The 26,255-nt window shown below is 35.1% G+C and overlaps 4 protein-coding genes across 5 annotated transcripts; 1 reads left to right on the top strand and 3 right to left on the bottom strand.

Moving 5' to 3' along the window:
• Positions 1-149: 149 nt before the first annotated feature.
• LOC102593579 (uncharacterized) lies at positions 150-5,737 on the bottom strand. The gene is made up of 9 exons (XM_015309474.1): positions 5,723-5,737; positions 5,354-5,647; positions 4,850-4,917; positions 4,124-4,190; positions 3,840-3,994; positions 3,665-3,735; positions 2,864-2,929; positions 1,035-1,135; positions 150-739 (listed from the first exon to the last, which is right to left on the bottom strand). The coding sequence occupies exons 1-9, from the start codon at positions 5,735-5,737 to the stop codon at positions 497-499; spliced, it is 1,080 nt and encodes a 359-aa protein (XP_015164960.1). The 3' UTR covers positions 150-496.
• LOC107057673 (uncharacterized) lies at positions 5,632-8,598 on the bottom strand. The gene has a single exon (XM_015309494.1). The coding sequence runs from the start codon at positions 8,458-8,460 to the stop codon at positions 5,737-5,739; it is 2,724 nt and encodes a 907-aa protein (XP_015164980.1). The 5' UTR covers positions 8,461-8,598; the 3' UTR covers positions 5,632-5,736.
• A 3,155-nt stretch (positions 8,599-11,753) lies between these two features.
• On the bottom strand, positions 11,754-17,567 carry LOC102596002 (uncharacterized). Of its 2 annotated transcripts, none has more exons than XM_006349113.2 (8): positions 17,186-17,567; positions 16,677-16,744; positions 15,987-16,053; positions 15,703-15,857; positions 15,528-15,598; positions 14,734-14,802; positions 12,637-12,737; positions 11,754-12,345 (listed from the first exon to the last, which is right to left on the bottom strand). In XM_006349113.2, exons 1-8 carry the CDS (start codon positions 17,444-17,446, stop codon positions 12,052-12,054), a joined length of 1,086 nt encoding a protein of 361 aa, XP_006349175.2. In that variant the 5' UTR covers positions 17,447-17,567; the 3' UTR covers positions 11,754-12,051. The 2 variants fall into 2 exon arrangements, with proteins under 2 accessions (XP_006349175.2, XP_015164979.1); XM_015309493.1 differs by having other exon boundaries at positions 14,734-14,799; positions 17,186-17,566.
• Positions 17,568-22,739: 5,172 nt separating this feature from the next.
• On the top strand, positions 22,740-25,996 carry LOC102595658 (stachyose synthase). Its single transcript, XM_006349112.2, has 4 exons — positions 22,740-24,283; positions 24,373-24,550; positions 24,792-25,159; positions 25,282-25,996. The coding sequence occupies exons 1-4, from the start codon at positions 22,799-22,801 to the stop codon at positions 25,870-25,872; spliced, it is 2,622 nt and encodes an 873-aa protein (XP_006349174.1). The 5' UTR covers positions 22,740-22,798; the 3' UTR covers positions 25,873-25,996.
• The last annotated feature ends 259 nt before the right edge of the window (positions 25,997-26,255 follow it).

The raw sequence follows: 26,255 nt of genomic DNA, 5'->3' as shown, positions 1-26,255 counted from the left end.
CAGTAACTTTTTCTCCACTAAAAACTTATAAATATTTGATTTTGAACCCGATTATCATTAGAAATTAATTTCAGATTATTGTAGGAACTCATAAACTTCAATCCTGGATCTGCCTTGGCTTGGAATGAGTAATGACATAGACTTTAATATATGCAGAAAATTAGTATTGGGATTGAAGTTGATATGACTCATATGGTTCACATAGTTCTCAAAGGAACCTTTCCAAGTTGCATGATTTACACTTTTGCATCTTGAAATGTATAGTCAGTTAGTGACATAGCAATATAGTTTTGAATTTTGATGCTACTCCAACACAGAAGAGAAAGAAACTGCAAAATCCAAGTGTAAAGTTCTTTATTTTATCACAAAACAGAACTAGAATCAAGAATGATCTAATCAACGTCAACTCGAAAGCAAAAAAGTTGTCTGCAGAAACCTGTCCCAGTTTTAAAGATTGCTCATGGGTGTAAAAGGGATGTTCTTGGTTCTCGAGACTCTATGCCCAACAAAGATGGATATACAAAAAGCCACTGCTGAAGAGAAGGGAGAATACTGTAGCAGCATCCCAAGAACTTCGCTGTGGCACCTTGGTGAGCTCAGAACTATCTGGCAAGATATCCAGCAGTATCCAATTGCAGCTAATTGAAAAATGACCAGACCCGTGCCACGGTTTTCCATCCATGGGGTACCAAAATGCCACAGACATCTTACTTGCTTTGCCAATTGTGAACTGAGCATCCTGCGAAAAATCCACACCCCTCAAAATCAATCAACTAAACCTCAGTAGAAATTAAAGGGCTGATTTGGCAGACAAAAGGAAAATGGGGTTGACAAATGACAACATTTTGTCTTAAGTTCTTTGCACCCTCCCCCACCCCGAAAGGCCAACACTCTGTTCTTGCAGGTTTAAGTTGTGTAAATAAGAAATGCGTATAAACAGAAAGAATGAACTACTCTAAAGTCTACTGCCAGAGGGAATTTCAACTGTAACAGAATTTCATCCAATTACTAATGTTGCATTAACACTTTGTTACCTGTTGAAGGCAATCCATTGTTCTCAGCGGCCTGGAAAATTCAAAATAATACGCACCCGATTGGTTGCTGGACGAATATGGGCTGTCATCCTTAATAAAACCTGTTTCAACAGGTATTAGATGTTGGAACAAAAGTAGTAAACGACAAGAATTTTAAGACACTAACTATCAAACAATAATAAAGATTTTGCTTCATAGGCTTCCTAACATTTTTTCATGACATGTCAACAGCCTCCACAATGAGAAGCCACAGTGGTCCAACATAGAGGTATAGAACACAACCAAGGTCACTGCCTGCAACACAAGATTATCTTCCTCTAATCTCTTTCTTTACCTAAGAGATTTTAATGACTGAAAACAGCATGGTGCTGGTGTATGCACAAAGTTAAGGATACAGAAGCTCAGTCCTGATGCTAAATCTTTTGGTAACTGAGGGAGTCCTGTAAAGATTCCTAACTCTAAATACGGCCTTCCGGAAAGTGGCTACTGTATGACAACTGTGAATATTTGGACATCATTACAGTTAGACCTATAAATACCTCTTATTTTCTAGTTAGTGTAGTCACGGAGACCTAGGTTGGAAAGAGCATTCTATCTCACCGGAACCTAAACTAGTCTTCTGTGGTATGACAGATCTCTACTGGTTACGACAGATAATCTTCACAGTCATTCAGCTATACTATCTTCAAAATGCAGAAAAGGTGTAATGAGTCTTGCTCGTATCCATTGATTAGCATGGTTGAGAAAGACAGAACTTTACTAAGACTTCCACAACGTAGGAGCACAAAAAGAATCTAATTGACAGATGACTCCTGGGAAAGTTTAGTCATGCTCTACATAGACCCCCCAAATGCACCATTCTGTAAGTCTGGCACCCTGATGATTGAAGATGTCAAAAAGAGACGAGGTTGACCACCTTACTTTACATATGATTTGGAAAATTACTCCTGGTTCTTACCAATGTTTTCCATTTGACTTGCAGCATATGATGCCTAAGCAGGTCGGGTAATCCAGTGTCCAGCTTCAATCAAATAGTAAAGGTTTGTTTTGTTGTTCAATTTATCATCTTCTGCAATGAGGCCCTAACATATTTGTAAACCAGCACTTTGTATAGTAGATCTATGTGGATAAAAATATATGTAAAAAAAGAAACAAACCAGAGATTTGAAAGAAAAACATTTCAACAAGGTGAATAACAAGGACATTAAGACATCCCACACAGAAAAGCATTTTAACAAGGTGCATAACAAGGACATTAAGACATCCCACACGAGACATAACTGATATCATTTCAAAATCCAAAAAGGTGTCTGTGGAAGTTCGGTTGAGAATCTGGAAGAAAAAGAAAAGGAAGGTCGTGCAACAAAAGAAGATCCATTACAGGGTCAATTTCTTAGATCAATGAAATCAAACAACCAATTGATCCGCAGAAAGTTGGTGAAGCTTGCTCATCGCTTTCAGTCTTTAAGACTGTTACTGAAGTGGAGTAGGTTATATTTCACTTTTCACTCAGAATAATCTGCCTATAAACCCTTCTGAGTTTCAGACTAAATAAGATAACTATTGTTCTATTCTATGAGCCAATTTGTTTTTGCACTTCCAACCACAACGGTTTCACAATTGTCCTATACCTGTATGTAACTTTTGAAACTTCTAGATTCATCAAAAATTGAGAAGGCTTCCTAATATATTTATACCACTTGCTATAGGCTAGATAAGAATGCAGCTTAATTCCTCCTAATTTTGTTTTACTACAGAAGAAAAAGTAAAATATACTCAAGTGAGAAAAGGACAAATGTTCAGGGATTAGAAGCCATATCGCTATTTACCTGAGTGAGTCAAGCTACTGTGCCACCATGTTCCTTTCCAATCATTATGTGCAGTAGTATCATTTACTGTTATACAAGGAGAAGTCAATAGGCAGACCAGAGGGAAAAACAGAAAAATCGGTTGAAACATAAATAGGCAATATAATTCCACACTCCACAGTTTGGATACTAAAATGGTATTTCCAACAAGACATTTCAGACAAAATTTCCCTCTTGTACAGGAGAATTATCTTACATCCCAGTCAAGTTTACTCAGACAAATTTTGCAGGTTGTTGAAAATAATGACTGACATAATGCAATTTTATTTCCTCGTGGAAAGTAGATCCAGTGACACTCAGTGAAGGAAGGACCAACATATACACTGTTGACAGCAGTTCCCTTAAAATGTGGAGACGGGAGAGTTTTATGCAGAATTAGTTTTAAAATGATACAATTCACAAATCTAATATAAATGGAAAGACACACAAACACAAAATAAATAAATAAAATCTAATCCTGGCAATACAAGTTCTATATCTCAATCCAAGTTAAAATGTTGCACATCATGATAACAAATAGGTAATATGCATATAAACAACTTCCTTGCTACTTGACGAGTCTTTTGCAGTTCTACATTCGTTTCTGTGTCTCAGTACAATAGAATGCAATGATATCACTACACTATTATCCATGCTACTGATTGGAAAACAAAGAAGCAACTATTAGCTATACTATCTACCATCCAATTATACACACATGAGACCAATCTTGAAGCTTCTCAAAGAAAAAACGTATTTAGAAAAAAAATCTCCAAATCATACCTGATGGACCATAGCCATCCAAAAAACGACAGTGTGGGTTCCAACAATACAGATCAACCAAATGACCAAACCTGTCCTAGTGTGCCAACAGAAACGAATTAGTACTTCTTTACTAATTTAATGGCACAAAAATTGTTGTGATTTGCAAGAAAGAGTGCAGAACCAGTTTGATTACCTGTCGCCTCCATTTCCCTCACTGTTATCTAGCAGGTTCCCTCCATAGAGTCTTCCAGGAATTGCCTTTCCTATTGAGAAACGCATAAGGTCAACTTCATGGCACTTGCATGACTTGCTCGTGCAAGTATCAGGTTCTTCTTCACACCCTCCCATCTTGAAGTTATGAAGTAGAAGAACTTCTCAGATGTTATTCCAAAAGCAGTTCATGATATTTAACAGGAAGAAGTAGGATAAAGAAAGGAAGGAAAGAAAAGAGAAAGAATAGGTGTTGGAGCCACTTACTCTATGATAAGATGCATTTTCACCAATTTGGAACATAAAAGCAACTGATGCTGTCTTGTTACTGTATCTGAAAGTGAGCGATAAAAATGTGAGAATTAAGGGTCTCAAACAAGGAAAGAGATGTCAGACATTGTTTGAGAAGCAACAACTAAATATCACAAGCATTCCTACAGTCAAATTAACTGTACAGATGATGGTGAAGAAGGTAAGAATGCACAAATGAGCTTTTGTTATTCCAGTCAACTCAAACCTTTACCCAACTAATGTTGTTTCCCATAATTGATCAAACTGCTAATGTTTTAGATCAACTTAAGCATATTAAATAACTGAATGACATGGAAATACAGCCTCTTGCCCAAGTAACTTGTTACCCTTTCTGTCTGACCAAATTTATTTGATGTTACTACTTAATTGAAGAGTCTCCACCTCTAAACTAATCAATCAATCAATAGACCGATCAACTATAACAATCCCAAACTCTATGCGAGCTTCACATTACCATTCCTAAGCCTTGATAAAGGAGGATGTTGCGAGTTAATGGTTAACATAAAAATGTCATAAAATCAAGAATCTACCTCTAAACTAAGCTCATTCACAATTTTTAATCGAACATGACATTTCTTTGAATATCTACTTATATCCTTTTTTCCTTCCTAATTAAGCAGGAAATACAAATTGTCATAAAGCATGAAGGTCACTTTGTCCTAACATTTGAAAAATCCATATCCTTCAGAATATGTATAATCCCCATCTACTTGCAACATGAAGAAAACATCTTTGCCATCATGTGACACCTGCGCAAAAGGACAAAAACATCTTGTGCTCAAACTCATCCTAGTAAATACAATCAATAAGCAGTGGCGTAGCCACTTACAGTTGAATACCTTCGTCGAAAAATTGCAATATATATAGAAAATTATACAAAGTATATATGTCTATACATTAATTTTTGAACATCCTTAACAAAATTTCTGACTTCGCCACTGTCAATAAGTAAATGCAATCAATCAACTATGCTTCAATCACAGGCTAATCGATCGGGTAGAGCCATATGAATCATTTCTAACTTATCCATTTCATCCGGATTTCAGGGAAATTCAACAAAAAATCAAAAGTATTTAAGACAAAAATTTAGTCTTTTCGAGGCTATTTCACAAAAGGGCAATTCCAACAAGAATCCAAAGTTCAAAAAAAACTGAATCTTTTCTTCCAAAATGAGTTGACAAGTACCTTGACGGTCATTTTCCCACCATTGTATGCCTTATCTGCATCTGGGTCTAAAGCAGGTAAAACAGAAAATGCAGAACCATCAATATCTTTCCAGTCATCAACTTGTCCATCAAGGGTTATTCTTCCTGGGTTGAAGTGGGCTTGAACATGGGTATCGGTGTTGGAATCGCAACTCCAGTGAGCTGCTTCATGGTGACAATTCAGAATTCCAGTTTGAGCGAAGATCAAGATCGTTACAAGTGAAGAAACTCTTCCAGTTTGAAAGTAGTATTTCTTGGAGAACACTGGATACCCCTAACAGTACTTCACCGAAACAATCCTCTTTCAAATAAAATAGCAAAGTAATTAAGAGGAAGTAAATAGGAAAACTCGGGACCTTGTCATCACTTATGACATCCAGTTAAATACTCTTGATACAGCTGAAATTTTTTCTGAAAACCTAAATCCTTTTGTTTCAACAATCTAAAAGTTTGCAGCTCATTTACCCCCAGCATTGCGAGACTATCATTGAATTTGAGCTCTACGGGACACCCCTCATCAAACAACTCCACTCCTGTCATCTCTTTGCTGGCATTTGAGATAGGTTCTTCGTGTTTTTTATAGATGAAGGTTGTAAATCTTTTATCAGGTTCTACTCCCAAATCCAATTTTGAGATATAACAGTCTGAGAATGCCACAGGTTCATGTAAACAGAGAGGCCTCATTTTTTCCATCCAATCGCTAGGGCACTCAGTATCTGCATCAAGAGAAACTGAATAGCCATCATCAGGCTCATTATCAGAGTGTGACAAACCGATTTCACGGGCCACCTTCATAACTTTATCACTCTGAAGCCTCAACTCAGCATCAAGTGGCAATATATCTCTTTCTGCAATTCGAAGGTTATTAAGAGCTACCAGAAAAGGAGGAGGAAGAACGGTAGCAGAAGAACGGCAAGACTGAACTTCTTCTGGTGTCTCATCAATACAACATTTATGCAAGGGAAAAGGCAATGGATATAGTTTGTCGAAAATGTCAGAAAATTCTAGAGAACGTTTCTTCGGTTTCAGGGGAAATTCAGGGAATCTAAAGAAGGCAGAGAAAGTGAACCCCAGAAGATTATTAGGCAAACTGGTGCTAATGCTTTCTAGTGCAATCTCATAAATGCTTGCTGGCAAGCTGATACCTTTGATTACATCAGAAACAGTTAGAGATGATTTTAGTATTGTGACGCCACATTCTTGAAGCTTCTGACATATTTGCTGGTGGAACTCTGACCGGTTTTCTTCAGAATCCTTTAGATTCTCTATGTATTTCCTACTAATGAATTTAGGTAGTTTTCCATTCAGATACTCTTTAAGAAAGTCAAGGCCCAGGTAGATGTGGTTCTTTTTCAATTCCAATTCTTCAACACCCATATCATATAGAAGGTTATTTTCAGAACACAGAGAATTTCCTCCATAAGGTGCTTCTGACTTTTCCTCAGAGTCCCATGCTGCAGTGTATCTCTGAGCTTCTAAACTACCACAGGACATTAACCTCACAAGGAAAAAGCTAGCAGAGCTATCAGTATCATCTGATTGGATAGAAAGGCCATTGTTGAGAATACCAAACCCCAAAACAATGACTTTCTTTTGCCTCCAATCAATCCAATCAGGAAGAATATCTTCAGAGAAATATGCTCTCATAAGACAACTTTCACGACAACAATCACGACCAGATAGTGAGAGGCCTGAAGGTCTCCCCCAAGCATACACTGATTTACTGAGCCTCGAAATTTCTGAAAATTTATGGCTGTGATTGCTGTCTGGCCCATAGCAGAATAGAGCAAATTCACAGTCCCAGAATGATCCTACCAAAATGCAACGCCCTGATTCAGTAGCCCAAGCCCATTTATCATCTCTAGTACGTCGCCTCAGGTCAGACAATCTCAAAACAGTCACGTAAGCTGGATTATTCAGACCATGTACCCACCGCAACAATGGCATCAATGGCTTCCGCACATCACAAAGAAGAAGGAAGCGTCCAGAAACAGCAGTAAAACAGAAGGCGTCAGCCTCCACTCTAGAAAGTGCAAGAAATCTATCAGTTCTATCCGACGACAGTGCCTCAATATTTAGCAAGGTGCAGACTTTGCACTTGTCTGACCTCAAATCCACCAAAAATACAGCCCTTGAATTTGCAACAATCAAAATCCTTGGATGCCAGCTAAATTCACAGGTTACCCACTGTTCATCTCTATCCAACTTATCCCACAGAACTTGCAATTTCTTGCCTTGCAATACATCAGAAGCACAGAAAGCCTGACTCTTTCCGCAAGAACCCATATCAAACAAAAACAAATCCCCATTTTTCAACATCACCACACACTCTTCTCTCAAATGTGGGCTCCAACAAGCATGAGAAACAGTCCCACCCTTAAACAAGTTTCTATCAGCACTACCCACATAATCTAACATAACATTTTCATCTCCTTTAACCCCTATCTTTACGCTATACCAATGAACAGAATACAAAGTACAAACCAATAAATACCCAAAAGTAATATAACTAGAAGAACAAGAATCATCAATTTCACTAACTGGGTTCACTAATAACCTCAAAATTCTAAAATTCAGCTTGTGATTATGCACTAAAAAAGATGTAGCATTCTTGAATTTCTTAGCCACAAATTGGGTGTCTTCAGAACAGAGCATAAATAACCCAACTTGGTCATAATTCTCCCCAGTTGGAGAAATTCCTATAATTGAATTGGGTTTGCTATTTTCACCAACATTAGGAAGAGGAAGAAACTGGATTGAATTAAAGTTGTGAATTGAGTCAGAAACCTGTTGAGTAAACTCTGTAGCAATTGAAGAAGCGGCAGAAAAAAGCATACCACTTGAAGTTTGAAGGAATCTTGACAAAGAGAGGTCAGGAACCGGAGGAGGAAGCCGAGTTGATAACAATGGCGAACGAAGGAGTAGCGTCACCGTTTCTTCACATGGTCTGAAAATCAAAGGTTCAATTGGACTATCAATACGGCGGCGTTTCGAAGAGGATTCTTCGTGTGAATTTGAGAGTAGAAGTGGTGGAGAATAGGATGAACATATTGGCCAAAGAGACTTCCACTCGACGGAAAAATCCATCCTTCCTTTTCTTGCCGGCAGGCAGGTTAAACTCACTCAAGTTAAAAATTAAACTCCACCCAAAAATAGGAACATTTGTGGGATACAGAGTGTAAAAAATCTGAAATTATTTGGCAGGGGACTCCATAGGGATCACCCAAGAAGAAAGGGAACCTGAAATTAATGTGGGTAGGCCCAAAAGTCAACTTAGAGAGTTGGCCCATTCAAGTTGTGCCTCCCCGGCCCTATATCTGTCTAATCAACCAACATAGGTGATTTGCCCACAACCATAAGATGGGTATCTTTACGAAAATATTATCTAAATACGCAACTTATTTTATTATATCTTTTAAAATTTTCTATTATTTGAAAAGAATTAGAAAATTTCCTACTCATTTTTACGCGATGTATCGAGACACATCTTGAGACGTTGAGTGATGTATCGAGATGTGGTGTATCAAAACGTTGAAGGATATATCTGAAACCGGGATGCGATATATCAAGACGTTTTGGGATGTATCTTAATTCCACAAAATTTAAGAGATTTTTGTGATTTAAAAAGAGTAGGAATAAGATGTAATTAGCTCTTAACATGACTATGAGATTTGTGATGTATCGGTCCAATATATGGATAAGATGTAACTAGCTCTTGACACTATGAGATTTGTGATGTATCGATAGGATATATCACTTTATGCGATGTATTGGGACGTTGAGTGATGTATCCAAAATCGAGACACAATGTATTGAAATGTTGAGTGATGTACCCGAGACGTGATGTATTGGGACATTTTGGGATGTATCCAAATTCCACCAATTTTAAGGGACTTTTGTGATTTGGAAAAGAGTATAGATAAGATGTAATCAACTCTTAACACTATTAGATTTGTGTAAAATTTTCTATCTTTATTTGTGCAATGGGTGTTCACGATTCGGATAAAAATTAATTTAAATTAAATAATTAAAATAAATCAATTAAACTACGAGTGTACTTGGATTTGGTGTTGTTTGATTTTATATATTTTTAAAAATAACAATAATTGATTTTGTTCGAAAGAATTTGAAGAAATAATTAAATCGACATATTGTGTGTGTATATATATATATATATAATATTGAGGAACTTTCACATATAGCCACTCAAAAATAACATAATTACTCTCCATAGTTATAGTTTGATAATTACACTTCGTAGCTACATGTTATAGGGAGGAGAGAGGCGAGCGATACTGGGAGAGAGAGGACAGAGAGTGGGAGAGAGGTGAATTGTATATGTATATCGGTTAGATAATTGTATATTATACATATGCATTTGTATATATGGCAAGCGAGATTGGGAGAAGGAGGAAAGAGGCGAGCGAAGTTGGGAGAGGGAGGAGAGAGGCGAGCGAGAGAGGCAGAGAGGTGGGAGAAAGGTGAATTGTATATGTATATCGGTTAGATAATTGTATATTATACATATGCATTTGTATATCTCAAACGAGACCCGACTGAACCTAAGAAGACTATGTTTCACGGCGGCGAAGCAGAGTGGAAGAGATTCGAGGCTCTACCGGAGACTGTCGGCTTTAGGAGCCACAAAAGGGTCGGTTACTGAAACAATAAATGCGTATACGAGAGAAGGCAGAGTTGTGAAGAAGTATGAACTGGAAAAATGCATCAAGGAGCTCCGCAAATATAAAAGATACCAGCATGCTCTTGAGGTATGGTATAGTTTACCCTCTGAAATCTCTTGATCATTTAGCTCACCAAGTTTACTTTATTAGTAATAGAATGGAATGAGATGGTAAAATGGAATGTATATAGTTTACATTACGAATGGGGCAAATTACAGAAATCACATACTTTTAAGGCAAAATTACAATCTATTCCTTTAAAGTTTATAATTACAGAAATCCCTCAAACAGATACAATAATATAAGCGTTGATACATTAATCTGATGCGCGAGATACATTAATCGTTAAGTAAGATACATTATATTTTATACATGATACATTAATCTGATGTGCTGATACATTAATCTGATGCGTGAGATACACTAATCTGATGCGTGAAAATGAGGAATTTTGGAGATTTTTAAAACTTATAGGAGATAATGGTAATAAGTAAACTAAAAGGTGAGATTTCTGTAAATAATATATTGTGGTTGACAGACTTGTGTGGAGTTTAGGGATGAATTGTTTAGGATTAGAGTCAAATGAGTCCAAATGAAGTAGAATGGATATAGATGATTCATATAGCCGATTTTAACTAATTCGGGATTGAGGTAGATGATTGATTGCTATAGTTTTGGAATTGGAACATTTAAGTTTAGAAATGACAATTTTTATGATATGGTGAGAAGCAAGGGAAAAGGATTCTCAATCTGTAGTCGCCAACCTCTTGTCAATGACTCATTATTTCTTCCCCATTCCTATCCTTTCCGAAGAACAAGGCATGTTTTCAGGCTTAACCAGTTCCTGTATAAGATGCAAAAATATCAAGAAGAAAGAAGCTTGTATTAACTCTTAAGACAAATTGTTGGCCGGTATTGAAATGAATGCCCTGAATATAGTGGTATGTAAATACGTATATGAGATTTTTATAGCCGACCCCAAATATTTTGCGATATTGATAAGGCATTGTTGATTGTTGTGTTATAATGAGCTAGTTAGATCTTTTGGTGTTATAATTGCCTCTTGGATAAAGGAAAACAAATGGCGACCAAAATATGAAACCATAAGTAATTTTCTCGAGTATTTTGTTGAAGAAAAAGATGTTGATGGTGCTGAGGATTTCTACAAGTTTCTGAAGAAGGTAAATTGCCTTAGTAGTGATGTCTATAGTTCATTGCTTCGCACTTATGCAGCTGCCAACAGAACAACAGACGATATGAGACTGAGAATTAAGGAAGATGGTATTGAAATGAGTTGTGAGCTTGAAGAATTGCTTAAAAGTGTTTGTCCTGAATAATTAAAAGGATCTTTACCTACTATATGGTTTTGTTTCTTTTCCATCTTCTTTTTGTGTAACATATGTTCTTTAAAGAAGCATACTATGGTAATTCTTTCATTTCACATTTTTCATTTTCTTTTCCTCTACTCTGCATATTCGGTCATAAGGGCGAAATTTAAAGAACTGAATCAGGGGGAATCCAACTCTTCAGGTACAGATTCTCAAGAGCTCAGTAACTTTTTCTCCACTAAAAACTTATAAATATTTGATTTTGAACCCGATTATCATTAGAAATTAATTTCAGATTATTGTAGGAACTCATAAACTTCAATCCTGGATCTGCCTTGGCTTGGAATGAGTAATGACATAGACTTTAATATATGCAGAAAATTAGTATTGGGATTGAAGTTGATATGACTCATATGGTTCACATAGTTCTCAAAGGAACCTTTCCAAGTTGCATGATTTACACTTTTGCATCTTGAAATGTATAGTCAGTTAGTGACATAGCAATATAGTTTTGAATTTTGATGCTACTCCAACACAGAAGAGAAAGAAACTGTAAAATCCAAGTGTAAAGTTCTTTATTTTAACACAAAACAGAACTAGAATCAAGAATGATCTAATCAATGTCAACTCGAAAGCAAAAAAGTTGTCTGCAGAAACCTGTCCCAGTTTTAAAGATTGCTCATGGGTGTAAAAGGGATGTTCTTGGTTCTCGAGACTCTATGCCCAACAAAGATGGATATACAAAAAGCCACTACTGAAAAGAGAAGGGAGAATGCTGTAGCAGCATCCCAAGAACTTCTCTGTGGCACCTTGGTGAGCTCAGAACTATCTGGCAAGATATCCAACAGTATCCAATCGCAGTTAATTGAAAAATGACCAGACCCGTGCCACGGTTTTCCATCCATGGGGTACCAAAATGCCACAGACATCTTACTTGTTTTGCCAATTGTGAACTGAGCATCCTGCGAAAAATCCACACCCCTTGAAATCAATCAACTAAAACTCAGCAGAAATTAAAGGGCTGATTTGGCAGACAAAAGGAAAATGGTGTTCAACAACATTTTGTCTTAAAAAAATTTTGCACCCTCCCGCACCCCAAACGGCCAAGACTCTGTTCTTGCAAGTTTAAGTCATGTAAATTAGAAATGTGTGTTAACAGAAAGAATGAACTACTCTAAAGTCTACTGCCGGAGGGAATTTCAACTGTAACAGAATCTCATCCAATTACTAATATCGCATTAACACTTTGTTACCTGTTGAAGGTGATCCATTGTTCTCAGCGGCCTGGAAAATTCAAAATAATATGTACCGGATTGGTTGCTGGACGAATATGGGCTGTCATCCTTAATAAAACCTGTTTCAATAGTATTAGATGTTGGAACAAAGGTAGTAAATGACAAGAGTTTTAAGACACAATAACTATCAAACAATAATAAAGATTTTGCTACATAGGCTTCCTAAAATATTTTCTTGACAAGTCAAAAGCCTCCGCAATGAGAAGCCACAATGGTCCAACATAGAGGTACAGAACACAACCAAGGCCACTGCCTGCAACACAAGATTATCTTCCTTTAATCTCTTTTTTTTTTTTTTTTGATGGCAAGGGAAACCCGCAGCCGTTACCCTTTGGGTGCGCACAGGGTAAAACCCCCGCTCCTATACAATAGCTCGCAAACCACATAGGAGAGGTAACCCGCACTAGGCAAGCCCGGTGCGATGAGCCTGACCCAGAAGGCAAACCCCTTGCTTTCACTAGCAAGGGGTTTCGAACTTGAGACCTCCAACATGGAAGTCCCAAGCCCAAACCACTGGGCCACCCTGAAGGGTTAATCTCTTTCTTTGTTAACTAAGAGATTTTAATGACTGAAAACAGCATGGTGCTGGTGTATGCACAAAGTCAAGGATACAAAAGCTCAGCCCTGATGCTAAATCTTTTGGTAACTGAGGGAGTCCTTTAAAGATTCTTAACTCTAAATACGGCCTTCCGAAAAGTGGCTACTGTACGACAACTGTGAATGTTTGGACATCATTACAGTAGGATCTCTAAATACCTCTTATTTTCTAGTTAGTGTAGTGACAAAGACCAAGGTTGGAAAGAGCATTCTATCTCACTGGAACCTAAACTAGTCTTCTGTGGTATGACAGATCTCTACTGGTTACGACAGATAATCTTCCCAGTCATTCAGCTATACATACTATCTTCAAAATGCAGAAAAGGTGTAATGAGTCTTGCTCATATCCATTGATTAGCATGGTTGAGAAAGACACAACTTAACTAAGACTTTCACAACGTAGGAGCACAAAAAGAATCTAATGGACAGATGACTCCTGGGAAAGTTTAGTCATGCTCTACACAGACCCCCCAAATGCACCATTTTGTAAGTCTGGCACCCTGATGATTGAAGGTGTCAAAAAGGGACGAGATGGACCACCTTACATTACATATGATTTGGAAAATTACTCCTGGTTCTTACTAATGTTTTCCATTTGACTCCCAGCACATGATTCCTAAGCAGGTCTGGTAATCCAGTATCCAGCTTCAATCTAATAGTAAAGATTTGTTTTTGTTGTTCAATTTATCATCTTCTGCAATGAGGCCCTAACATATTTGCAAACCAGCATTTTATATAGTAGATCTATGTGGATAAAAATATATGTAACAAAAGAAACTAACCAGAGTTTTGAAAGAAAAACATTTTAACAAGGTGAATAACAAGGACACCAAGACATCCCACACAGAAAAGCATTTCAACAAGGTGCATAACAAGGACATTAAGACATCCCGTACAAGCCTTAACAGCTATTATTTCAAAATCCAAAGAGGTGCCTGTGGAAGTTCAGTTGAGAATCTGGAAGAAAGAAGGTCGTGCAACAAAAGAAGAAGAAGAAGATCCATTACAGGGTCAATTTCTTAGATCAATGAAATCAAACAACCAACTGATCCGCAGAAAGTTAGTGAAGCTGGCTCATCACTTTCAGTCTTTAAGACTGTTACTGAAGTGGAGTAGGTTATATTTCACTGTTCACTCAGAACAATCTGCCTATAAACCCTTCTGAGTTTCACATTAAATAAGGTAACTATTTGTTCTATTCTATGAGACAATTTGTTTTTGCACTTGCAACCACAACGGTTTCACAATTGTCCAATTCCTGTATCTAACTTTTGAAACTTCTAGATTCATCAAAAATTGAAAAGGCTTCCTAATATATTTATACCACGTGCTATAGGCTATAGATAAGAAAGCAGCTTAATTCTTCCTAATTTTGTTTTACTACAGAAGAAAAAGTAAAATATTCTCAAGTGAGAGAAGGACAAATGTTCAGGGATTAGAAGCCATATCGCTATTTACCTGAGTGAGTCAAGCTACTGTGCCACCATGTTCCTTTCCAATCATTCTGTGCACTAGTATCATTTACTGCTATACAAGGAGAAGTCAATTAGCAGACCGGAGGGAAAAAGAGAAAAATCGGTTGAAACATAAACAAGTAATATAATTCCGCAGTTTCGATACTAAAACGGTATTTCCAACAAGACTTCAGACAAAATTTCCCTCTTGTACAGGAGAATTATCTTACATCACAGTCAAGTTTACTCAAACAAATTTTGCAGGTTGTTGAAAATAATGACTGTCTAATGTCTTAATGCAATTTTATTTCTTCATGGAAAGTAGATCCAGTGACACTCAGTGAAGGAAGGACCATATACACTGTTGGCAGCAGCTCCCTTAAAATGTGGAGGCGGGTGAGTTTGATGCAGAATTAGATTTAAAATGACACAATTCACAAATCTAATATAAAAGGAAAGACACACAAACACAAAATAAATAAACAAATCTAATCCTGGCAATACAAGATCTATATCTCAATCCAGGTTAAAATGTTGCACATCATGATAAACAAATAGCTAATACGCATATAAACAACTTCCTTGCTACTTGACGAGTCTTTTGCAGTTCTACATTTGTTTGTGTCTCAGTACAATAGAACGCAATGATATCACTTCACTATTTATCCATGCTACTGATTGGAAAACAAAGAAGCAACTATTAGCTATACTATCCACCATCCAATTACACATACGTGAGACCAAGCTTGAAGCTTCTCAACGAAAAAACGTATTTAAAAAAAAATCTCCAAATCATACCTGATGGACCATAGCCATCCAAATAACGGCAGTGTGGGTTCCAACAATACAGATCAACCAAATGACCAAACCTGTCCTAGTGTGCCAACAGAAACGAATTAGTACTTCTTTACTAATTTAATGGCACAAAAATTGTTGTGATTTGCAAGAAAGAGTGCAGAACCAGTTTGATTACCTGTCACCCCCATTTCCCTCACTGTTATCTAGCAGGTTCCCTCCATAGAGTCTTCCAGGAATTGCCGTTCCTATTGAGAAATGCATAAGGTCAACTTCATGGCCCTTGCATGACTTGCTCGTGCAAGTATCAGGTTCTTCTTCACACCCTCCCATCTTGAAGTTATGAAGTAGAAGAACTTCTCAGATGTAATTCCAAAAGCAGTTCATGATATTTAACAGGAAGAAGTAGGATAAAGAAAGGAAGGAAAAGAAAGATAAAGATTAGGTGTTGGAGGCAATTACTCTGTGATAAGATGCATTTTCACCAATTTGGAACATAAAAGCAACTGATGCAGTCTTGTTACTGTATCTGAAGTGAGCAATAAAAATGTGAGAATTAAGGGTCTCAAACAAGGAAAAAGATGTCAGACATTGTTTGAAAAGCAACAACTAAATATCGCAAACATTCATACAGTCAAATTAACTTCATAGATGATGGTGAAGAAGGCAAGAAAGCACAAATGAGCTTTTGTTATTCCAGTCAAAACTCAAACCTTTACCCAACTAATGTGGTTTCCTAGAATTGATCAAACTGCTAATGTTTTAGATCAACTAAAGCATATTAAATAACTGAATGACATGGAAATACAGCCTCTTGCCCAAGTAACTTGTTACCCTTTCTGTCTGACCAAATTTATTTGATGTTACTACTTAATTGAAGAGTCTCCACCTCTAAGCTAATCAATTAATAGACCAATCAACTATACTTCAAATCCCAAACTCTATGCGAGCTTCACATTACCATTCCTAAGCCTGGATAAAGGAGGATGTTGTGAGTTGATGGTTAACATAAAAATGTCATAAAATCAAGAATCTACCTCTAACTAAGCTCCTTCACAATTTTTAATCGAACATAACATTTCTTTGAATATCTACCTATATCCTCTATTTCCTTCCTAATTAAGCAGTAAATACAAATTGAAAAATCCATACCCTTCAGAATATGTATAATCCCCGTCGACTTGCAACATGAAGAAAACATCCTTGCCATCATGTGACGCCTGCGCAAAAGGACAAAAACATCTTGTGCTCAAACTCATCCTAGTAAATACAATCAATAAGCAGTGGCGTATCCACTTACAGTCAAACACCCTTCGTCGAAAAATTGCAATATATATAGAAAATTATACAAAGTATATATCTCTATATATTAATTTTGAACATCCTTAACGAAATTTCCAACTTCGCCACAGTCAATAAGTAAATGCAATCAATCAACTACGCTTCAATCAGAAGCAAGTCGGTCGGGTAAGGCCATATGAATCATTTCTAACTTATCCATTTCATCCGGATTTCAGGGCAATTCAACAGAAATCAAAAGTATTCAAGACAAAAAATTTAGTCTTTTCGAGTCTATTTCACAAAAGGGTAATTCCAACAAGAATCCAAAGTTTAAAAAAAAAAAAACTGAATCTTTTCTTCCAAAATGAGTTGACAAGTACCTTGACGGCCATTTTCCCACCATTGTATGCCTTATCTGCATCTGGGTCTAAAGCAGGTAAAACAGAAAATGCAGAACCATCAATCTCTTTCCAATCATCAACTTGTCCATCGAGGGTTATTCTTCCTGGGTTGAAGTGAGCTTGAACATGGGTATCGGTGTTGGAATCGCAACTCCAGTGAGCTGCTTCATGGTGAGAATTTAGAATTCCAGTTTGAGCGAAGATCAAGATCGTTACAAGTGATGAAACTCTTCCTAACATCTTGGAAACAACAAAATCAAGTGACAGTATTAATAACTAATTGTTCATTAATTTGAAACCTAACTTAAAAATCCATATTAAGTCAAAACTTATATGGATCTGGTATTTTTATTAAATTATTAATGTGATTTATCATAGTCATGTCATAATTATGGTGAAAAATATATATTCCCTTTATGTTAATTTATTTATCTTATTTTTTAAAATCCATTTTAAAAAGAAGGTATTTTTCTTCGGGCATAATATATAAAACATGTTATTTTAATTTAGTTTCAACGGACATATGTGCCTTTCAAATTGGATGTACACAACTCATAAATAAACACTTATAAATTATTATAAAGTTGAACAAGTAGATGTTCGCGTCTTACATGACAAGTCGTGTGAGCTTCACTTGTCCTACATATCAAATCGTATGAGATTTTTCATGTAGAATGTGTGTGTCTACTTGTGTACATTTAAAGTTGGAGGATGTAGATGCCAATTGAGGCCATGTTAGATGCTATGTTTATAAATTATACTTTTTTCTTATTTTTGGCAATTCTTTAATTTCAACTTTCTACGTGACATGTTTAACGCTATAAGATAAAAGAACATTTTGTTACATCTTACATATCTTTAATTTAAGACTATAAGATTCCAAAGTCATATTTACTTTTTTAAACTCTATACAAAATTAAATCAAACAAGCAGATTAAAATATGAAGAGTGATAATTAATTATAATTAGGCTATAAAAAGGTATGCATAAGACACATGTTATGCTATCTTTTGTTTGAGTGTGAGTAAGTATTTATCTATATTTCGAGATAGAAAGATTTATCTACATCAACTATTTGAGTAAATATTTCAAAAAGTTACTCTACAAAAAAAATTATTTGAGAAAATCACTCAACTTAGTTTTGCATAAATCAAGTCATTCAACTTATGCTTTTCTTTTTATAATGTCACTCAAGTTAAAACAATTTTTTTCATAGTCATTATAACTAAAAGATAAAAAAAAAAAAATTACAGATAACCCCTCAAACTTTATTTTCATAATATTGTTGAGTTTTATAATATTATGCTTACCTCTTTTATTTTATTTTAATAATAATTTTCTTAACTTAATTATTATTTTTTTGGATGGAATAACTTAATTATTGTTAATATAAAGAAATTGTGATTTGACTAAAGTTTTATCATATATTATTTTGTTTAATTAATTTTATAACATCAGTCATTTTAGAAAAGCCTGACTTGACAAAATAAACTAAAACTTCATGTCAAATAAATATAGACAATAATACTTCCAATGTCTTGTATTAATTGTACACTTTCTTCTTTACATGTTTCTTAAAAAAACATAAATAAGAAGGAAATTTTACTAATTTACCCTTAAAAGAATTTTTTAGAAGTTTACAAAATTGTTTACACTTACAAAAAGAATCAATTGTAAAAGTAGAATTAAAAAAATAATAATTTTGTCTTGATTTTGTAAATTGACAAGTAATTTGAGACAAATTTTTTTATAATAAGGTGCACAACTAATATAGAACGAAAGAAATGACATATTAAAAGACTCATATCAAAGATTCGACTCGCAGGTCAAAATGATCCTACCTTTTTATGACATAATTTATGGGTTCTGAAACTAAATTCTTGCTTCATCGACATAAGTTATGTAGGAATGAATAACTTATTATGCTTTTTAGTAATTTTTTTGTGCATTCTAAAATTGAAATTATGTCTCACTCGACATAATTATGTGTAATGATGATACATAATATAACATAATTAATTATGACTTTTTACGACATAAATTATGAGACACTATACCGAAAAAATATAAATTTATACCTCATGAAAAATTATTTATTATTTTGATATTCAGAATATTTCCAATCATTTTTTTTATTACTTCAAGTGTGAAAAAGACAAAAAAATTAATGACTATAAATTTAAAACATAAAAATTAAAGAGCCACCCAAAAATAGGAACATTTGTGGGCTATAGAGTGTAAAAATCTGAAATTATTTTGTAGGGTACTTCATTAGGGATTACCCAAGAAGAAAGGGAACCAGAAATTAACGTGGGTAGGCCCAAAAGTCGACTTAGAGAGTTGGCCCATTTAATATGAAACAAAAGTTGTGTCTCTCCGGCCCAATATCTGTCTAATCAACCAACAGAGGTGATTTGCCCACAACCACAAGATGGGTATCTTTACGGAAATATTATCTAAATACATAACTTATTTTATTATATTTTAAAAACTTTCTATTATTTGAAAAAAATTACAAAATTTTCTACTCTTGGATACATCACTTTACGTGATGTATCAATCAAATATATTATTTTACCCGATGTATCGAGATGTACGTGATATCTTGGGAGATTGAGTGATGTATTCGAAATCGAGATGTGGTGTATCGAAACGTTGAGGAATGTATCTAAAATCGGGATGTGATGTATCATGACGTTTTGGGATGTATTCGAACAAATTTAAGGGATTTTTGTAATTTGAAAAAGAGTAGGGATAATATGTAATTAACTCTTAACACTATGAGAATTTGTGATGTATCGGTCAAATATATGGATAAGATGTAATTAGATTTTCACACTATGAGATTTGTGATGTATCGGGACGTTGAGTAATGTATTTGAAATCAAGACACAATGTATCGGAATGGTGAGTGATGTAACTGAAACCGAAACGCGATGTTCGGGACATTTTGGGATGTATCCGTATTCCACCAATTTTAAGAGACTTCTGTGATTTGAAAAAAAATATGGATAAAATGTAATTAGTTTTTAACACTATGAGATTTTGTAAAATTTTCTATCTTTATTTGTGCAATGGGTGTTCATGATTCGGATAAAAACTGATTTAAATTAAAGAATTTAAATAAATCAATTAAACTACCAGTGCACTTGGATTTGGTGTTGTTTGATTTTATTTTAAAATAATGATATTCGATTTGTTAAAAAGATTGAAGAAATAATTGAATCGACAGAGATTATATATATATATATATATATATTGTTTTTACAAATAACTTTAAATATCTTATATATGTTTTCATCGAAATTTATTTATGATTTAAGTAGGTAAATGAAATTAACTTGGAGGCATGATCCAACTGTTAATTGTTCCAATTTTGATTTCATTTTCTCCAAAGACTCAACTGAAAGATAAAAGTATATTATAATGGATGGTGTTGGTAGGTGTATGTTTACTAAGTAATTTATTTATTTTATTCTTTCATCTTGTTTTTTGATTTTATTTTTGCGTATGATTAACATCGGAATTAAAATTAATAACAATTAACTCAATATATATATATATATATATATATATTATGTTTAATTTAATTTTTAATAATTTAATAATTAATTTAATTTTAATTTTAATCGATAATCAATTCAATTCGATCCATGAATCCCTAATTAGAACACAAAAAAATCAGATCCTAGTGCTTTGTAATGAATGAAAATTATGGACATACTCCACCAAGAATCTTTCACATATTCAAGAACCTTCTCGTTTTACCAACAACAAGAAGTTATCAAATTTTAATACTATTATAATTTAATTATATATGTACCAACTTTAATATTTGTTATAGTATTTTCGACCAAGTTATCGAATAATACAATTTACACTTTTTAAGTTGAACAAACAATATATTTCCTGCAGATGTTGTAAAATGGAAGAAAAAGAGAATGAAGAGTACGTTCTACTTCCTTTATCTATTTTACTTGGAATTATATTTAAAAATAATGTCGAATTTTATTTGTTCAGTCCTATTTTTACTTGGAATTATATTAATAATAATCAATGTTTAACTTTATTTGTTCAGTTTAAAATATTAATTTTTTTAAAATTATTTATCATTAACTATGGTCATTTTTTAAAATATTAAATTTATTATATCTAAAAAGTGACAACTGACATGATAATAAAATTGTCATTCTATTTATTGCTTCTTCTTAAAGAAAACATTGAGTTGAACAAGTAAAAATGAACATGAATAGTTAATTGCTTAATTTCTCTACTTTATTACATATTAAATTACGCTCAACTTTATTACTGGTATTTAGGGTGTGCATATTTCGGCAAATCCAAAATTAGTTATTTTATTTGAATTATGAATTGAATTTTAATTTTAATTTTTAAACAACAACAACAATTATTATTATTATTTTTATTATTATTCCAGTGGGAACCTTCCAGTATCGACTATCCACATTTCTCAACCATCTTTTGTTTCTTCACGAAATAAAATTATTTATTTTTCTCCATTCCTAAATGTTCCTCAAATCTCCACTCCACCTTCCAATGTTTGATTGCGTTTTTCATTATTTCTGTTATGAACAGTGTAATTATGTATATTAAAGTGTTCCATAAAATAAAAAAGTATGATATATATATAATTTTTTTACAAAAATATTTACTGTTTCTTTTAAGGAAAAACAAGAGTAATAGACATCCCATCAAATTAAGACAATCCGTATTAAAAACGGCAGCCAAACTAGTGTTGGTCCACCTACTATCTATTCAAACTTTTAGTTATCCTATCTAAAAAATATTTATTTAATTATGTCTTCACCAAGTTTCTATTAGATGTTTGCCTCATTCTTTTGATCATGTGACAATTGTTAACATAATGGATAACGACGAAACATGAACCTAAGAACTCTGGTATCTATCGTACTTAACTGTGTGACTATCTCATCTAAAACAAAATTCCTCATTCTTAAATGATTGAATAGTTTTTTGTCAACAGAGCAAGATGACATTTCAGTTAAATTTGTCTTTTCAATTTCCAAAACAAATGAAATAAATATGGACCCTTTGCTCTACTAGAAGGATCATACAGGTGGGCCACCCTCAAGAAATCCCTTTATGAAAATAACTGCTATCACCGTAATCAACCGTCCTAACCCCTTTTTCCTCCTTTTTTCAACCAACCTGGACATACGTAACTCGGATTCTTTAAAAATGTCAATATGTGCGTGTTAAATTTCTGAAAGATAAATGTATCTTTAGAAAATTTGCCATGGATGAGGCATTGAAAGTGAATAGTCCACACAACTTAGATCGCAATCCTCAACAACCTACTTATAAAGTTGCAATTTGTTTATCTGGTTTTGATTTAATACGAACTTTAAGAAGGTAATTTTGAAGTTTTGGATAGTAAGACAAACAAATGGAAATGGACGATTATAATTTTATTTCTTTCAAAGCATGAATTCCCTCTATATATACTTGCAATCTTTGCTTCTTAATTCATTCAACTTAACCATATTATTCCTGTTTTTTTTTTCCTTACTCATTTGTGTCCTCTGTTTTATTTCTCTGTTTTCCCCTGTCATGGCACCACCAAATGATCCAATTAACTCAATTCTCAATGTAATGAAAACTCATAAAGAGGACAACTTTTTTGAATTATCTAATGGAAAACTCTTTGTTAAGAAAGTTCCATTACTCTTTGAAGTTCCAAGCAATGTTAGTTTCTCAAGCTTTTCATCAATTTGCCAAACATCCAGTGCTCCACTTCCCCTGTTCCATCGCGCTCATTCAACGTCTTCCAAAGGCGGATTCTTGGGATTCAACAAAGATGATCCATCTCATCACTTGATGAATTCCTTGGGGAAATTCACTTGCAGAAATTTCCTCAGCATTTTCAGGTTCAAGACTTGGTGGTCTACACAATGGGTAGGAAATTCTGGTTCTGATTTGCAAATGGAAACTCAATGGGTACTCTTAGATGTCCCTGAGATAAAATCTTATGTGATTATTATACCAATAATTGAAGGGAAATTCAGGTCTGCACTTCACCCTGGCATAGATGGTCATGTTCTTATTTGTGCTGAGAGTGGTTCTAGCCAAGTGAAAGCATCATCCTTTGGCGCTATCGCGTATGTTCATGTGTCTGATAATCCTTACACCCTGATGAAAGAAGCTTATACTTCTCTTAGAGTTTATCTAAATACCTTTAAGCTCTTGGAAGAGAAATCAGTTCCATCCCTTGTGGATAAATTTGGTTGGTGTACTTGGGATGCTTTTTACTTAACTGTTGAACCTACAGGGGTTTGGCATGGAGTGAAAGAGTTTTCCCAAGGTGGGGTATCGCCGCGATTCCTTATTATTGATGATGGTTGGCAAAGTATCAATTTTGATCATCAAGAACCTCATGAGGATGCGAAAAATTTGGTTCTTGGTGGAACTCAAATGACTGCCAGGCTTCATAGGCTTGATGAAGGTGAGAAATTCAGGAAGTACAAAGGTGGAGCCTTGTTAGGACCAAATCCTCCACTTTTTGACCTCAATAAGCCAAAGATACTAATCTCTAAGGCAATTGAGATTGAGCATGCAGAAAAGGCTCGCGACAAGGCGATTCAGTCTGGAGTTACTGACCTGTCATTGTTTGAAATAAAGATTGAGAAACTGAAGAAGGAGTTGGATGAAATGTTTGGTGGGGACCAAGAAAACTCTCTTCAGCTCATGTGCAAGGATGGTGAAGAATTGGAATTTAACTCCGAGGACTCGGGGATGAAAGCGTTTACCAGGGATTTGAGAACACATTTCAAAGGCCTGGATGATATTTATGTATGGCATGCCTTGTGTGGTGCTTGGGGTGGTGTAAGGCCTGGAACTACCCACCTGAATTCCAAGATCATCGCGTGTAAACTTTCTCAGGGCCTTGATGGGACAATGGATGATCTTGCAGTGATCAAAATAGTAGAAGGTGGCATTGGACTTGTTCATCCTGATCAAGCTGATGATTTTTATGATTCAATGCATTCTTACCTCTCTGAAGTGGGAATTACAGGAGTTAAAGTCGACGTTATCCATGTACGTTTCCAATTTAGTTTCAGCAAGTGTTTTCTTGTTTTCATTTTACTTAATAAGCACATTTTTTTAATTGGGATTTTTTCTTGCAGACACTAGAATATGTTAGCGAGGAATATGGTGGTCGAGTTGAGCTTGCAAAGAAATATTACGATCGGCTATCGAAATCCCTAGCAAAGAACTTCAATGGTACTGGACTCATATCCAGTATGCAACAATGTAATGACTTCTTCCTCCTAGGAACAAAACAAATCTCTATTGGAAGAGTTGGTAAGAATTTCTTACTGTCCTTTTCATAATGTAAATTTATCAGGATATGTAGACACTAGTAAAGTTGTTGGAGGTCAGGGGGTCGAGTTGTGGAAGTAGCCTCTTGCAGAAATGTAGGGTAAGACTGTGTACGTTGTACCCTTGAGGTCCGGCCCTTTCCCGGACATGTGCATAGTGGGAGCTTAGTGCACCAAACTGTCCTTTTATGTAGATTCTAGTAATGTTTTTGTTGTTATTATAGGGGATGATTTTTGGTTCCAAGATCCAAATGGTGACCCGAATGGAGTGTACTGGCTACAGGGTGTTCATATGATTCATTGTGCCTACAACAGTATGTGGATGGGTCAGATTATTCAACCAGACTGGGACATGTTCCAATCTGATCATGTCTGTGCTAAGTTCCATGCTGGCTCCAGGGCTATCTGTGGAGGACCTGTTTATGTCAGTGACTCCTTGGGTGGCCATGATTTCGATCTTTTAACGAAGCTAGTTTACCCTGATGGCACCATTCCCAAGTGCCAATATTTTGCACTCCCTACTAGAGACTGCATCTTCAAGAATCCACTCTTTGATGGCAAAACCATACTCAAGATTTGGAATTTCAACAAGGTATGCCAACACACAATTGCTTCTAAATACTTGAATGTGATTTAGCTTGCCTATTTGTATGTGTTCATAGATCGCTTACTATTTTTTGCAATAATTTACGATTTTCATTGTCTTGTGCATAGTATGGAGGAGTCATTGGTGCATTCAATTGCCAAGGAGCAGGGTGGGATCCAAAGGAGAAAAGAATCAAGGGATACTCAAATTGCTACAAGCCAATGAAAGGATCAGTCCATGTGAATGACATCGAATGGGACCAACTTATCGAAGCATCTGAAATGGGCAAAGCAGAGGAATATGTTGTATATCTCAACCAAGCTGAGAAATTGTTGTTAACAAAGGCTACATCAGACACAACTCCAATGTCCCTTGAACCATCTACTTTCGAGATTTTTAGCTTTGTACCGATAAAACAGCTCAGCCCTATTGCTAAATTTGCTCCAATTGGACTCACTAACATGTTCAATAGTGGAGGAGCCATACAAGGAGTTCAATATGAGGAGGCTAATGGTGATGGTGCTAATTATGTAAGTGCAAAAGTTGAAGTTAAAGGTGGTGGGAGTCTATTAGCATACACAAATGTGTTGCCTAACAAGTGTTACTTGAATGGTACTGAAGTTGAGTTTGAGTGGTCTTCACAAGATGGCAAATTGATCATCAATCTTCCTTGGATTGAAGAGGACAATGGCATTTCTAGTGTAACTTTTATTTTTTAGTGCATTAGTCTTTGGATATGGCCAATATGTTGCTTAATTAAGGATGTTTGACAATATAAAAGAACTAAAGATAATTGTAAATTTGTCAAGTTGTCATGTTTAGTGGTATAAAAAATATGTTTGCACAACACTATCCAAGTCATATAAGTGGATAACCAGTCAATTTATCAGTAAATGTGGGACCCTTCTTCACGTTCACACCTAACTGGAGCATGGATATGCTCAAACGGGGATGAACGGATTTTGATACAATATAAAGATATTAAATTGGGCCTAAATCAACACCGAAAAAGCTAGCTTATGATGGAGATTATCCAAATTTATATAAGTAGACTAAACGTGGAACTTTAACCCACTCTAACAATAATAACGGGAATTAAAGT

This window comes from Solanum tuberosum, unplaced genomic scaffold (genome assembly GCF_000226075.1).
Source record: "Solanum tuberosum cultivar DM 1-3 516 R44 unplaced genomic scaffold, SolTub_3.0 scf00104, whole genome shotgun sequence".
Classification (NCBI taxonomy): Eukaryota; Viridiplantae; Streptophyta; class Magnoliopsida; order Solanales; family Solanaceae; genus Solanum; species Solanum tuberosum.
Note: the sequence above shows the minus strand (reverse complement) of the source record. Positions and strands in the feature narration are given on the sequence as shown.